The sequence below is a fragment of the Raphanus sativus genome, chromosome 2 (genome assembly GCF_000801105.2).
Source record: "Raphanus sativus cultivar WK10039 chromosome 2, ASM80110v3, whole genome shotgun sequence".
Classification (NCBI taxonomy): domain Eukaryota; kingdom Viridiplantae; phylum Streptophyta; class Magnoliopsida; order Brassicales; family Brassicaceae; genus Raphanus; species Raphanus sativus.
Genome location: NC_079512.1, coordinates 9,132,897 through 9,149,545, shown reverse-complemented (window position 1 = coordinate 9,149,545; position 16,649 = coordinate 9,132,897). Strand labels below are relative to the sequence as shown.

General features: G+C 31.1%; 1 protein-coding gene across 1 annotated transcript; it reads left to right on the top strand.

Moving 5' to 3' along the window:
- The first annotated feature begins 4,441 nt into the window (after nt 1–4,441).
- On the top strand, nt 4,442–6,640 carry LOC108840721 (bidirectional sugar transporter SWEET13). Its single transcript, XM_018613548.2, has 6 exons — nt 4,442–4,569; nt 4,768–4,804; nt 4,897–5,110; nt 5,238–5,399; nt 5,627–5,746; nt 6,139–6,640. Exons 1-6 carry the CDS (start codon nt 4,524–4,526, stop codon nt 6,442–6,444), a joined length of 885 nt encoding a protein of 294 aa, XP_018469050.2. The 5' UTR covers nt 4,442–4,523; the 3' UTR covers nt 6,445–6,640.
- The last annotated feature ends 10,009 nt before the right edge of the window (nt 6,641–16,649 follow it).

Sequence of the window (16,649 nt, the reverse complement as noted above, 5' to 3'; positions counted from 1 at the left end):
ATAAAATTTTGTGAAATTATAATTTATGAATGTCAAAATGCTAATTTTAAAATAATTTCAATATAAATATATTAGACTAAATATTAAAAATTAATATAGTTAAAATTAATATCAAACATATGGTTACATCAAAACATAAGTATTTTGGTAATTTGTTTAATAAATTCTTCTGAATAGAAATAATGATAAAGAAACAAATATAAGTTCATTTAGATAATTTATCTAGATGAACTATCTGAATGGACAAATAAATAGTCTCATAAACTCTAGAAAAATCATATAAATGAATCAGGTGAATGGAGATGCCCAAACAAACGGCCCCTAAAGAGTACACTAGACCTTGACCCGCCCGACCGGACGGGTAATTATTTTATGTTTTTTAGTTTTTATATTAAATTTAGTATTTATAATATTTAAACATAAATCTAGATTGAAAATTAATATTTGCATTTTTAATAAAAATTAAAATTCTAATAAAATATTCTGATATGAATTTTTTAATTTCCTAATTAAAATAATATAAAAGTGGATCATATTTTTTCCAATTCTAAAATCTTAGCATCCCGTAAAAACAAATAATATGAATTTATATACATAAAATGTATAGATATATTTGGAACTATAATTTCTATTAAAATCTATTAAATTTGTTAAGAAAATAATCTTGCGTTGTTGTTTTTTATTTCTAAAGCTTGACCCGTGACCATATAAATATTTTCTTTCATTTTAATTTATTTTATTTGTACTAATGGTATAATATATATATATATATATATATATATATATATATATATATTTGTAAATTAAAATGTATTACATAATTGTTAATATAACATTTAAACAAATAAATTTTTGTTTTATTACTTTGAATAATTATATTTTGTGATTTTAATTGTCTATTATATCACAATGTATCATATAAACAAATCTAATATTTATATATAATTGAACTTATATTAGGAAGCCAACGTTGGATAATGAAAAGAAAAACTAAAAAGAGCATCCCCTAGTCCGAGGGGCAGATCCAAATTTTTTTATAATATGGGGCACATAGTCATTTTCTCATAACTAAAAGCTTAGCATATATATACTTGAGCAAACATACACTAATTACTAATGAGAAAAAAAACAGGCCCCACTTTCTTGTACTGGATCTGCCAATGTCTAGTCTCCTAGATATTATTTGCGAAGTGATTTTTTAATTTTTTAAAGAATCTTAAAAAAAAAGAATTTTAAAAAAGATTCCGTTCAAGAAAATCTCATGAGTTCTTATAAAGCTTGCATGTTTATTATTATGATTTCCCATGATTTAAAGAGCTTCTGCAAAGTCAAATAAATATTGAGAAATCCTAATGTAGAGAATATGCTTAGACCAAGCGTAGAAACTGTAAAGATATGATATTACTAAGAATACAAATTGTTTCCATAAAATCCTGTTGTTACCGTTGATATATGCAATTGCTTGTCTGCTAATTTTTCTGAAAAGCTACGATATTATCAAGAATAGAAACTGTTTCCGTAAAATCTTGTTGTTAACGTCAATATCGGCAGTTGCTTGGCTGTTAATTTTTCTGAAAATATTTAATTTGTTGTTAAGTATTCTCCAAATCAAGCGATGAAGAATATATTAGGAAACAAACTATAGATATACTTCAATACTTGATTCGTTTTTTCAGGAAAAGTTTTGTTTTATTTATGGAAAATACATAACTTAAATTGAAAAAAAAAAGACAAGCATTAAAATAGGAAATTTAATTATCAGTGGCATGGAAGTGTAATTAAATTTGAAAACTAAAGATATTTCTATATGTGTACTTTTATTTTAATAAGATAGATGAAACTAGGGGATTTGAAACTGCACTTACCAAGATAGTCTTGGAGTGGTAACCGACAGTAACAGATGATTCATCGTACATATATCTTTGGTCCTATTTTGCACGTTCACACACACACCCAAGATACTCCGACATTAATTGAAGTTTTGTACTAGAGTCATGTGAAACGGCGATCACGAGGACATTGGAATTACTATGAATGATTTCATTTCCTTGTTCCCATTAAAACAATTATGTATACCAAAAAACCTATTCTATTAATATAGAATCACTATTTTTATCTACTATAGAAATTTTAGAGCAGCACGCAACCGTTGCTGTTGAAGAGCCGTCTAACTGAGGCTAAATCTCTAACCGAACAGGAGGAAACAACCATCAACAGTAGAGAAAATCAATGACCAGATCCATCCATGATAGAACAAAGCCACAAAATATCTGTTAATTAAAACACTTCAATCCGCCAACACACACCACAAACAATGAGAATAAACCTCACACACCACGACGGAGTGAAAGGCAGAACCAGAAGTTGGCTATGAGAAGAGACGAAGACCACCTAGCCAACGCTTCTGCCTTCCAAAAGGACATATTGTCTGGAGAGACCTTCGCCGCAACTTTGAGAAGTCACCTTACACCACCGCCAAGAAAACCACATGGAGAGAGCTCCACCACAATCATCTGGACTAGAAAAATAAGATTCACCATTGAAAAACCCCACCACCAGAGAGAATAAAGCGCAAGGAAAATGACGGAACAGCCCTCTCACAACGCCGGATACTGCTGGACGCAGGAGAAGCAAATCAATCTTTAATGGTTTTGCTCTGATTCTTGCGTGGAGAAGAAAGAGGGGCACATGCCAAGCGCGTGAGTATTTGATTATCTAGGAAATTCTTGAAATCACTTAGTAATCATTTCATTATATTAGGTTTTCACTACAAGTTTCCTAAATCAAGTGTAAGTATAAGTATACAAAAGTGTTTCTAATTTGAGACATATCAATCTAAGTCTCACATCGGAAATTAGATAAAAAAGAATCTAATATATAAAATGATGTTCAACTCTAATTAGTACGAGACCTATTGAGAATAAATTCAAAAGTAAATTCATGTGGACTTGTTTCTCAGATCCAAAGTGGATAATATCGTATTAATCAAATAATAAAAAATTGGACATGAGCTAAACAAAATCACAACAATTGGTATCAGAGCGGTTGACGAGAAATCTGCAAAAATACCAATATACTATTCAAAATATGAATGGTACCCATCAAGTTAGGAATGAAAGGTATGTGGCAGATATCAAGTCAGAGATCCTCGAAGAAGTTTAATTGTGGGAGGATCATCCTCAATTCGCTGGAGAAAAGAATACGAGATGAATGTGGATTTTACTTTGAGAGAGAAATTGAGAGATGTCAATATAAGCCTCACATGAGAAATTAGACAAATGAGAGACTTATATATAAAGATGTCCAACTCTAATTACTATGAGGTTTTTTGGAAAGAAATCTAAAAGTAAATCTAGGCAGACTTGTCTGTAAAACCAAAAATAGATAATATCGACTAATCAAATAAATAATAGAGAATTGGAGATAAACTAAATAAAATCTCAACATAATTTGTGATGAATATCTTATGATCACAAGTTCTTTAATTTTTAAATATCATAGTCAATACTTTATTAATATTTATAATTAATATATTTTGAGAATCTTTGTGAGAATTTCAATTGAAAGAGCTCTTAATTAATTTTTGTTTAGCTTTTGACTATAGATTAAGAAAATAAAACAAATCAACAGTGTTCATTTAGCTCAGCTCTAAACCTCACAATATCTTTTTTTTTTTGTCAAAAACCTCGCAATACTATTGTGTAACCATTTGGTTCTAGTAGTTTGACAGCGTAATCCATTATCGCCTCAATAATCATGAACTTGTTAGTTAGTGAAATCGATTTCAAGACTCGACTGTATCAGCTCAAATATTTTAAATTTACCAAAAATAATAAAAATCTTAGTGCAGCTACATACACTTTGATTGCCTTAACTAAGATCTTATTAGCGAATCATTAAGCTCAAGCCACTCTGCCGCTGATACATGTATTAGGGAATCATATACTTTGAAGGTGATTTAAATTAAATGAAAAGGCGTTATGATCATATTAGTTTAATGGTTAACTAAATGAGCAAACAGCCGATCAGGGGCTTATTGGTTACGCCGAAGTTAGTAACTAACCACTCGTTTAGTGACTTTTAGATGAACCTCTATGGATCGTTCTTTATTTTCGTTTTAAATTAAATAAACTGTTAGAACTCATTTGTATGAGTATGATACTAAAAATATATAAAAATTGGTTAGGCTTATAAAGTTAACACTAATTACAGACGCCAAGAATGTATACCAGATGAAAAAAATAATACATAATCATTTAAAAGAAAAAACATCAATTGGAAATATCTGAGACCAATAATGTCACTTGTTTGTTCAAAAAATAATGTGACATGTCCTTCTCTCATTACTCTGGAAACGATGTCGTTTCAAATGTATTGACATTGCACCCTTTCACATGCGAACCCATCTATATATATCGCCCATCACTAGGATTGTAAAATCATAGCTGAAACTCACAAAACTAGAGCTTCGCTTTCGAGAGCTAGTGGAGGCTTAAAGAGCTCTATAAGGAAAACATCAAGAAATGGCTCTACCTCACAATGTATGGGCATTTGTGTTCGGGATCATGGGTACGTATATATTTCACTCACATTTTCAAATCTTTAGTACGTAGCGTTTGACAAAAAAAATCAATCTATAGTAGATGCGTCAGTTTAATGAATGTTTATGATGTTTCTAACCGGTGATTTAGTGTAGAAAAATTCATCTAAACTATTATGAAGTTTTTAACATCTAAACAACGTTAAAAATTTTATATATACTTGCAGGCAACATCATATCATTCGTCGTGTTCCTAGCCCCAGTGTAAGCATCGACATGTTCTTGGTTACAATCTCTCTCATTTTCTTAGTCGATTTTTCGAGTTAGTTAAACTTTTTTTCCTCAATCTTATCTAGGCCGACTTTTGTAAGGATATGTAAGAAGAAATCTACAGAAGGCTTTCAGTCTCTTCCGTATCTTTCAGCTTTATTTAGCGCGTTGCTTTGGATTTACTATGCAATGCAAAAAGATGGCTCAGGCTTCCTTCTCATCACCATAAACTCTGTTGGGTGCTTCATTGAAAGCATTTATATCATCCTTTTCATAACCTATGCTAACAAGAAAACTAGAGTATGTTGAAGCAATTTTTTTATTTTCGATTTCACGTTTATCAGATACATGCCCATACATAAACATGTATAGATGTTTAATATCCGGTTAGCTAATAGCTAGAGCTTTTAAATGATCACCCATGCAGATATCCACTTTGAAGGTCCTTGGTCTCCTGAACTTTTTGGGGTTTGCCGCCATTGTTCTGATCTGCGAGCTCTTAACCAAAGGATCAACACGTGAGAAAGTTCTCGGAGGGATATGCGTTGGATTTTCCGTCATTGTCTTCGCAGCCCCTTTAAGTATCATGGTACGTATTATGCATATTTCTTGACATGCATCCAAATAGTAAAATTTATTTATACGAAGGAGCCTTGTTTTACGTATTTTTGTTGTGAAGAACATAATAAAAATTTATATTAATAGATGGAATATAAATTTCTAGACAGCCTCTTTGTCTTTCTTTCCTGTTTATATGGAATGACGTACTTTTATAATTTCACTTAAATAACTTAAAACAATGATACATTGATGCAGAGACTAGTGGTACGAACAAGAAGTGTGGAGTTTATGCCATTCTCTTTATCTTTGTTTCTTACACTTAGTGCCATCACGTGGCTCTTCTACGGTCTTGCTATTAAAGACTTCTACGTTGCGGTGAGTTTATTTATTTTATTCAGTTGCGATAATTTACAAGCATATAATAAAGGACAGCACAACAGTATACGATTATATTATTATGGTTTTGATAAAGTAAAAAGAGTAGTTTACCTTTGTCTCTTTTCAACATATTAAATTATATATGTAAATGCTTTTAGTATAATATGAATGTCGTGGCGACGAAATATGATTTTAAACCGTACGCATATAATTCGCTTTATGATTAGCACCATATAAATAACTGGACCTACTAAATGTACAATAGAATACTATAAATACAAGATGTAATTTGTTCGGTTGCGATGTCGGTCTTTTTTTTTGGCAACTTTTATGTCGGCAATAAATGGAATAATAATGTCGTCTACATCTAATTTTTTGAACTACTGAAGCTTCCAAATGTGTTGGGCGCGTTCTTAGGAGCTATTCAAATGATTCTCTACATAATATTCAAGTACTACAAAACTCCAGTGGCTGAGACGACCGAGAAATCCAAAACAGTGTCTGACCATTCCATCGACATAGCGAAGCTAACTACCGTTATGCCGGGTCCAGTTTTGGATTCAGCGGTTCATCTACTGCCTGCTATTCATACTGTTCCCGACACTGAGCTTCAAGTGACCGAGATCCAGAGCCAGAACATCACGGGTCCAAAAGATCAGCGCAACAAGGATTTCGAGAACCAAGGCCCAGTTTAACTAGTGAATCTTATTTAGAGACATTAATAATGCATTGTTTGAGTTGTGCACTTAGCTAAACTTTTCATATATTTTCGTATTTTATGGTTTTCGTATTTCTTGTTAGGACTCGTCTACTACCTCTTTCCCGCTATCAGTTTATTTCCAGGTATCTGGAAATTGTGCTATGATCAATAAATAATTCTTTTAAGAAAAACTATATTTTCTCTACGAGTTGTCATTAAATGAAATAATGTTTCCAAGTCATTTATTTTAATTCACACGTGAATCCATCTTCCGTTGCGCAAAGAATCGCATTCACTGAAGATCAGTTCATATTCTATCGACCTATTTGAGCTCTTTTCTTGGGACCAAATTAACATGAAAACTTGTATATTATGCTAGTTGATTGTAGAACTCACTTAAATCTCTCTGCATCATTAAATTGTTTCATTCGTTGGACCGAACACTCTCGCTGTATCGTATATCTTTTAGGATTAGAAAAAAAAAATTAGTAGATTATGATGTTAATTTTCCTGAAGACAAAGGAAATATCAAGTTCGAAAGTAATATGAATACATGTCTAAAATTTTGTAAATTATTCATTAATATAATCAATATACAAATTCTAAATAGATATTTACCTCACTTATTTTTACTTTCTTAATTCTTTTTTTATTTTCCTTTCGTTATATATTGTTTGAGAAGCATTGATAGAAAGTTTTGTTAAGACCAGATATGTTGAAGTAGGATTTTGAGGTTGAACACAAAGTTATATTGAGGTTGAACAAAAAGTTACACATCAACATTTAAACGTTAAGAGAACGTTTTTGGTTGTGATGACATGGCAACAAAATAAAGAAATTACATTAAGGAGTTTAGAGATAAGGAAAATCAGGTGGATTTGGACTTATCTAAATACAACTAGGTTTACTCTATTAGGTATATAAGGAGTTTTAGAAGTCGATTGTTAGTTTTTTATATGCTTCGTGGGATTTAAAAAACGTTTCTGTAAAGTCTGATAATAAGAGAGAATGTGAGAGATCTTAGATTGATTATTTAGAAGATTAGAGATTGGTCAGTGGCGATTCAGGTGTGTGTGAAGGCGTGTAATTCTAATTAGACAGAAACATATGTTTTCTGTCTAAATGATTTCTAATAAAACAGTCTTGTTTGGAAGAAGCAAACGTGTTCTTTGATATACATCTGTGTTCTAGGTTTTACAATTGCTATCAGAGCAGGTCACCTCCTAGATTAATAAATCTATACACAGGTTGAGACTCTGTGAAGAACATGGATGCATCATAGGAGCTACTGGTTTTTCAAAGAACTCTGATGTTGGACGAGAACAATTTTGAGCACTGGAAAGTACAAATGAAACAACGGCTTAAAGGGATTGACGAAGATGTCTGGACAGATTTAGAACTTGGTTGGACATAACCCACAGCCGATATTAATGGTGAGCTAGTACCTAAACCCAAAGATGAATGGACAGCATCTGAAAAGTTAGGATCTAGACTCAACTCCAAAGCAATTTCTGAGATCTTCAATGCTATTGATTCTGATCAATTCAAGCTTGTTCAAGGGTGTGTATCGGCTAAAGAGGCTTGGGAAATATTGATTGACTACTATGAAGGAACTGATGTTGTCAAAAGAACTAGGTTGGATTATCTTACTTCTCAGTTTGAGAATTTGAGAATGAATGATGATGGATCAGTTACAAGCTTCAGTTCGAAACTGAGTTTTATTGCTAATGAAGCTATTGTTCTGAAGCTGAGAAAAAAAAAGAATAAAAAAAAGTAAAAAAAAATACAGGTTGAGCTACTCCATTACTGGAAACAAAACACAAGTTTTGGAGATGAAACTCTGGAATGTGTTTTCGCAGATGAAACTGTAAGTATTAAAGTTATTAGCGTTTTATCCTTTTGCACAAAAATGATAATATAAGCTGTTTTTATATGTGCAGGGCGCAAAGATTCATGCTTCCTCCAAAGTAATCTCTCTGTTGGAGAATGGAGATTCGTCAAAAAAATTAAGGTTACTGACAATTCTGGCAAATATCGCCCAACTGACCTCAAATACAAGGTCGTTTTGACAGCTGACACAGTGATAACTCTATCTAGGTTATCGGACGTCAATCCCTCGAAGCTATTTGAAAATTGAATTCCCATGTCCCTAAACAGTATGATATTAGTTTTATTTGCATGTATATTACTATAGGTTTTTAGTCTTGAAATATAATTATTATATTTCTTTTTTATAGATGTAATGGGTGAAGTTATTGACATAGGAGGAATACAAACAGCCCAAGTTCAGCAAAAGGACAGAGAATTCATTTGGGTTCACATAACACAGCGTAAGCAGTTTATGTTCTTATATTTATAAGATATTGTCGAACTTAGCTATATTTTATTCACTATCCAATATTTTTGTATACGATTGTGTGCAGGGGTCAAGTTGTTTCATGTTGCTTGTGGGGAAAGTAAGCAGCACAAGTTTCATCTCAGTTTGATGATACAAATGATGAAACGATAATCTCTGATAATTTTTGCAAAAATCGGCTTCTACGAGGTATAAAAACATGTAAATAAAAATTCATAATGGAAAAATCTTATGTTGAGATAACAGTACATTAAATTTACAAAGGATGTGAACATAGTTGAAACACAAATCATAAACGCATTTGATGCTTCAGTTGTTACTCTCAATTCAGATTCTAAGGAAGCAGTCGATTTATGCATACGTAGGTGTACTTTTTTCTGACATATATTCTTGATTAGTGGTTACGAAATTTTACAATTTAAATGGTTATTGATAAATTTTCGTTTTGTTTTCAGACTTATGCAGAATGATCTTCCTCTTGCTGATATTGAGCAAAAGAATGATAAAAAGATGATCAAATGAGACTGTTGGGTATATATAACATTTTAAATTATCACTCGAAGTCAACACCGAAGAACCAAAGCCAAAACCTCAACAAGAAATTTAATTCCTAGGTACAATTTAGTTATTTAGTTTGCAAAAAAAATGTCTTATTCTAAGTCATAGAAAAATAAATCTTATTCAAGTTAATAACCCTAAACTAAAATATATTATATTTAAAAGACACTATTTTGTAGTTATAGTTTAATCTTTATTAGTTAAGTCGCATATAAGAGTTTAGAGGATAGAATTTTCTAATAATAAATATTTGTATAAGGTTGCATATAGAACAACTTTTAAAAATCAAGATTTTCAATATGTTAACAAATTTATGAATAATAAATAAGAAAGTGGTATATATATGATTAGTACAATATAATGTAAACAAAAAAATTGCACAAATGATACAATTTTCAAAACAAACTGCACAAGTTATATACTTTTCGATTTATTTTACATTAAAAAGGTACAATATGATCTAATAATAGTGTCGTCAAAAAAAAAAATCTAATAATAGTATTTCATTTGTTACAAAAAATAAGAATTTGATTACCAAATCAGATAAACAAGTTCATCAGAGTACCCGATTTGGATATTGTGTTTTCGGGATTTAAATTAAATAAATACATTTTTAATATTATATACATATAGAGGGGTTTCAAGTCGGAATATCTTCTGTCCGGAAAAGTTTGTAGGAACCAGAAAACATGTAAATAAATTTTCTTTGACACAAAACATGTAAATAAATTATATGTTTAAAAATGTTGTGAAATATTTCTCATAAAATTAAATAAAAATCAAAACCCGCGCGGGTGCGCGGGTCAAAATCTAGTATAGGTTACAAGCACTACATGAGAGTTTGAATCAGAAAATTGAGAATATTGTTGATTTGCTGGCTCGAAACTTTTAAGACACACTTGAGAGTAGCCAAGGAAGAAGCTCCAATTCACAGCGTGGCAGGAATCAAATGAGAAGAAAAAATAATGTTCAATGCTATGAATGTGAAGGAGTTGGACACTTACAAATCAGACTGTCCTCTCACTAAACACAAAGAGTTTAAATGCAGTGAATGTAAGGAATGTGGATACATCAAAACAGAATGTCCCAATCTTCAGAAGAGAGGTGATAAAACTCTATTAAGTTCCACTGATACTGATACCGATGAAGAGGCTAATTCACTGATGATTTGTTTTCAGTCTATTATATTAACTCAACAGTTAATTAATTAATCGATTTTACTTCTATTTGCAGTACTCAATCCGTCCTTGCGCCATTCTGCAACACTGCGTCATGATGCGTTGGGTCTGATACGTTTTGAGACAAGTGTTATAAACACTAGAAACTCTTGATTCAGATTTTGTTTTGGTTATTCAATGTGTCATTTTGTGAGTGCAGGAAACACTTCCGAATCTCTTGCTTTGCAACTGTCTGCACTACATCCTTTATGGTCAAGTAGAGAAGTTGAGATCAAAAGCACCAAGATTTGAGGCACATTCTAACCAACATGTTTATCTTTGAGAAAAAGACAAAATAACACCAAACCAAGTTTTTGTCACAAAAATAACATCACAAGGAGGAAAATGTCCAAAATAAGTTTTATTGAAGGGTAAATATGCATTTATAACCCTTGGGTTAATTAATTTACGACTTAGGGTTTAGAGTTAAGGGGTGGAGTTTTAGTAATGTGTTCAAATATTTAAAAATAAAAAATAAATATTAATATTTTCAAAACAAAAATGTGCTATTTCGGTCATTTTATTTTTTGAGTGCTATTTTGTGACAATAACTTAAAACGTGCAATTTTAGAGATTTACCCTTATTTTTTAGTAGTTATTATTTTATACCAATTGGTTATTCGTTTCTCTGATCTCTTATGCTAACCTCACAGTCAATTTTTTCTTCTTTCAAATACAGTGTTTATATGTAAGACCATTAGGTATGATCTTTTTCTCTTATCATGTACTAGCTCTTTTTGTTTCATGGGACATCTTCAACTATTCTATCTAATATGATTTTCACATACGCATTCTGGTCTTGCCATATACATGTGTATATCTATATTTAAAATGAAAAAAGGTCGATTGAGTACTGATAAAACAGGTCCGATGTGAGAAAAATAGATGTATAGAAAAAGTTAAAAGAGCTCTTTCTCTCTCTCTAGATATTTATCTCCAGCCTCTCACTAGACTTCGAAAACCCTAATTTCGATTTTCCGACGCCGCCGCGTCCTCTAAGGCTGTCGCCGGAGCCCCCTTTCTCTTCTCTCTGTCCTTCTCTTTCTCTTCTAGTTCATCTCTGTGATTTCTATTTGTTCTCTGCGGCGGAGGGGGAAATCTCCCTGAAGTTCTCTGGTTCAGATCTGGAGATTTTGGGTCTCGATCTGGAGCTTCCATGGCGAAATCGGTGGGCTTGAGGACGGCTCGCTTCTCGTTGTGTCGGCTCCATGCTCTTGCTCTGAGATCTCTGTCCGGTGAGTTTTGCTTTGTTGGGTCTTTCCTCGAGTTGACGGCGCGTGAGACATCGGGCTTTTCCGGTTCAAGTAGTCTTCTTCTCAGCGTGGCGCATGGCTGGGTTTGGAGACGTGCTCCTCCAGGAACTAGAGCTTCAGATCCTCGGCTCTCAAGTCTCTCTCTTCTGCTTTGGTGTCTTCCGATGGTATTCGGTGGTGCGTGTGGTGCTCCTGTGAGGGTAGGCTTCGTCTCTCTTGCGGTGGTTCCGATGGCAGTGCATGGGAGTAGTTGACCCTCTGTTTTGCGGTTTGGGCTTGCTCTGGCGCTTGTAGTGGGTTACTGCTCCTCAAAGTAGTGGAGGCTCGGCGGTGTGGCGCTCCTCGTCGTCTCCTCTTTCTCTTGCAGGTACTTTTGTGGCTATATAACCGAGATGGCGTTGCTCGGTTCTGGTGGCATCGGTAAGGTTCAAGTTTGGTTTCCGGCTTTCTAGCTTGTCAAGTGGGTACTACGTCGGAGGAGGTGTGCCCAGCTGGTCCCCTTACTCTATATGGGCTTGGCGGTTAAACGGGTCTACACGGTCTCGGGAAGATGGGTTGAAGGCAGCAATCTTCAGCTTCCTTCTCCGAACGACGGCATCGTCAGTTGTGGACCCTTCTCGTGCTGCCGGTTTGGTGTTTGTTGGATGAGCTAGACGGTCTGGGTTTGATTCTTTGTGCAGGCTGCGACTTGTGAATTTGCTGGAAGCTGTAGGAAGCGGTGTGCATCAAGGTTTGAGGCCGCCTTTCTCTCGGGTAGCTCGCGGCAACTGGTTGTTTCACTCTGTTTGCGCTTCGTCCTCTGGTCTTTCTCTGCCACACTTTAGTCTAGGCCTTTGTCCGAATGTCTTCTTCTTCATTTTGGTTATGTATGTTCATTAGGTACCTTCTGTTAGTTTCAATTCTGCATCTCTGCTACTAGTTAATCTCAGTATTGTCTGTAAAAAATCAAAAACTTGGTATAAAATCTTAACATTTTACCAAAAAAAAAAAAAAATAGATGTATATGGCAGATGAAGGAAGCTAAAAGTGAGAAGAGACACGAGAGTCACCAATGTGTTAAATTTATAGCCTGAGTTAATATGTTTTAGATGTAAATTTTCCTGTGGTAGTTTATTTTAAAAGTTTGTCATTAATTTGGTTTTGTTTTATTTTTCATTCCTAATAATATAATTTTATAAATTAAATTTTAAATTTAATAACATAATTTTATTAACAGTTAAAACTTATGTTAGGAGAAAATATAAACATTTTATCTTTAACAAATTGTTTCAAATATACTATTTGTAAATAGTAACTATCTATATAAAATTTTTAAGATAATTAAATGGCAAGCAGAAGAAAAAAAATACCAGTGAATTTAAGAAACAAACGTTTAAGAACAAAAATCAATTCATAATTTGTGTGTTATAGAAATTTCATTCTGCTTATTATAATAATAAAGGTAGAACCAACTTTTTAAAGGTAAAAAAATTACATATTCATGAAATTTTTTTAAATGGTAAGATGAATCATATGACTTCTGATAAAATTAATAAAATATAAATAGTGAAAGCTAATATTATTTTAAACTGAACAAAAAATAAAATTGTTAAATGGAAACTAAAAATAAAAAAATCTTATATTGTTTTTGTATATGTACAGTAACAAACCAAGACCATGAATTTTCGGACAAAAAATCATACTCATTAGATTCACAAACCACGTACTTCCAAGCCCAACGTAAAGAATTCATAATTTAATCAACCAACTAGATCATGACCCGCTCGACCGAGCGGGAGTCAATTTTTTTTTATCTTTGTTTTTACTAAATGTTATACATGATCGCAATGTGTATTAATATAAAATTTTGATAAATAACAATGTGTACTAATGTGTTTAAATAAGCAATGTGTTTAATTACTAAATTTGATTTTTAAATTTTATGATAACGTAAAGTAATTTTTTCTATATTATTTTAAATATATAGTGCTATATAGTTTGTATTTTCAACATTTATCATATAAACTTACATTGGGATGTTATTTATATGAAAATATGTATAACATAATATATTTATATATTATATAAACATATGCACACCCGCACATGTTTTATTTTAGAATGTATTCTATATTATTTAGTTTTATGTAGTATCGAGTTTGTATATTCAATTTTGTGTTTAAAGAACAATATCAAAACTGTCTTTCGTATGAAAAAATAACATTTTGCAATCGTGAGTTGTGTCTTTTTATTATAACACAAAATTTTATATAAAACTTATGTTTTTTGTACATTACGAAATTTAATTTTTTAAAATAATTATTACGTAATTTCAAAATGAATTTGATCTCTGAGGTCTAATATATTTTGTGTGTAATGGTTCAAAGCATTTTTGATATATATTATATTTCAGTTTGGTTTGTTTTTAGTATTACTGTATAATATAATACTATACAATATTACTATATTCTATACAATATATGAAGCTATGTGTTATTTGTTTTAGAACGTAGATTAGGCCCAGCATAGTTATAAGAATAGTCATATCTTTATGTATGTGTATATGACTTATCTACCTAATGTTATTCGTACTAATAAAATTAATATGGCCAATGAAATATACTGATCAATTTAAAATGAATTGTATAGGGTAATTATAGAATGATTAATATTTTTAGTATTCTTAGTATATATCTTATTTAAATCGACATGTAATAAATGTAAAAATCATATATGGAATATGGACAAAAAGAATAACTGTATTTAAAGAAATACATCAATGCAAAGTTAAAGTATGGTACGTATTATATATAAAGAATGAGATATTTAATTTAAATATACGAGGTCCATCTTTAAAAATCCACCTAGAAAAAGTTGTAATGTTCCTGTTTTAATAAGATAGATTGTTTGGAAGCATTGATAGTAGTATAAAGAAATAAATATATTGTTTGGAAACATTGATAGTAATATAAAAAAATAAGTATATTGTTTGGAAACATGGATATAATAGTATAAAGAAAGGAACATAAAATGATTTAATGTATGTTTAACTATAAAGTATAAATATGTATTTAATTTAAAAACTTACAAAATAAATGTTAGGTCCACCAGAATGTTTCTGTTTTAATAAGATAGATATGTATTCGCGTAACCAATAACATTTAACCAAAAAACCCATAGAAACCTCACCAAAACTATATATAGTATTATATATTTTCGAACTCTTAAAACAATACACAACCACCCCTATATAACGTACATGATCTATAAAATAATAAACCATCTATATCTTAACATACATAAAAACATCAAAGTAATTATAATCATACTTTCAAATCTCAAGTTAAAAAAATATAGTTCAAATAATAAAATCCACAACAAACTAGAAATTCTAACATTTCAAATTTAATAGAAAAAGTAACAAAATGGTTCCAAATTTCTATACTGCCTTATTTTTCTAATCAATTATATATATATTCAAATAAAATGCAAAAACAATTAAATTAACAATTTGAACAAACTCCTTCGTGAAAAATACAAAAATTGGTTACAAACTCATAACAGTTTATTCCTAGAATTGACTCTACAATACTCAATTAATACATAGTTATAAGCAAACAGGAATATATATATATATATATATATATTTATATATAACTGTCCATTTTCAATACAAAAAACTACAAGCTTACTGTTCATAAAGCATGACTTATTTAGTATGTTATTACAGTGACATGTATAAATCTAAATTAATATACACTATAATTGTTTCAATTATTTTTAAATATACATCTCACCCGTAGGACGGACCGATCCTATTTTAATGTAAAATAGAGTGAAAAACGTAGTTATAAACCAATTAAAATAAAAAGCCGTTACTCCATATAAATTATGCATAGAATTGGAGATACTCTTAGAGTAATTACTATTGCTTATTATGGTTTAAGTCTCGTAAGACCCTTGATGTTTTTGTTGTCATGAACAATGTAACATGAAAGAAGATGATAATTTTTGACCAAAAAAGGAAAGAATGTAGATGAATGAAATAACTTCTTTTTCTATCATCTGAAATTCATTAAGTGAAAGTAGTACTGATTATAAACATACAAACAAACAAAGCCAGCAAGTTCATGGAGAACGTCTGGAAACTAAAGTCAAAGGGAATACATTCCTTGGAGACAGAGTCGATGATCAAAGATAAGATCTCAGAACACATTAAACCCAATGTTAAAGTTTCTAAAAAAAGAAAAAAAAAACTTAAGTTGCTAAATAATTTATTACATCAAGAACTAAAAAAGTCAGTGACGGACCTGAGAATAAATTTTGCCTTACTCAAACTATAAATTTAAAAAGAGAAAAAGTTTCTAAAGTGTCACTAATGGAAACTGAAACTGCAGGGATGTCACATGGGGACATTTCCTATAGACGTAGTGATAATTTTTTTTTCATAAAAATTGATATTTAATTGTATATGAGTATCTACAACTTCATTTTATTTTTTATTTCAAAATATATTTTGGAGAAAAAATACTCTCATGATATTTAATTTCGATCTGTTATCTTAAAAAGGGGTTGCTCGTTTGATGATAAAAGTCTTACAAAATATTTTATTAGCTATAAAAACCATGACTATATTATTTCATCTGTGTATTGTCTTAGCGTTTTTATGTTACTATATACATAATATGTTTTTCATTTAAATATATTGTACACAGATATTTTGTATATATGCTAATTTGTGCAATAGTCAATTTTGAGAGTAAAATTAAAAGTATGGTATTGATGTTGACATAATTAGATCACCTAGCTTTTTTCTCTTTTTCTTCCGGTTCTCTCA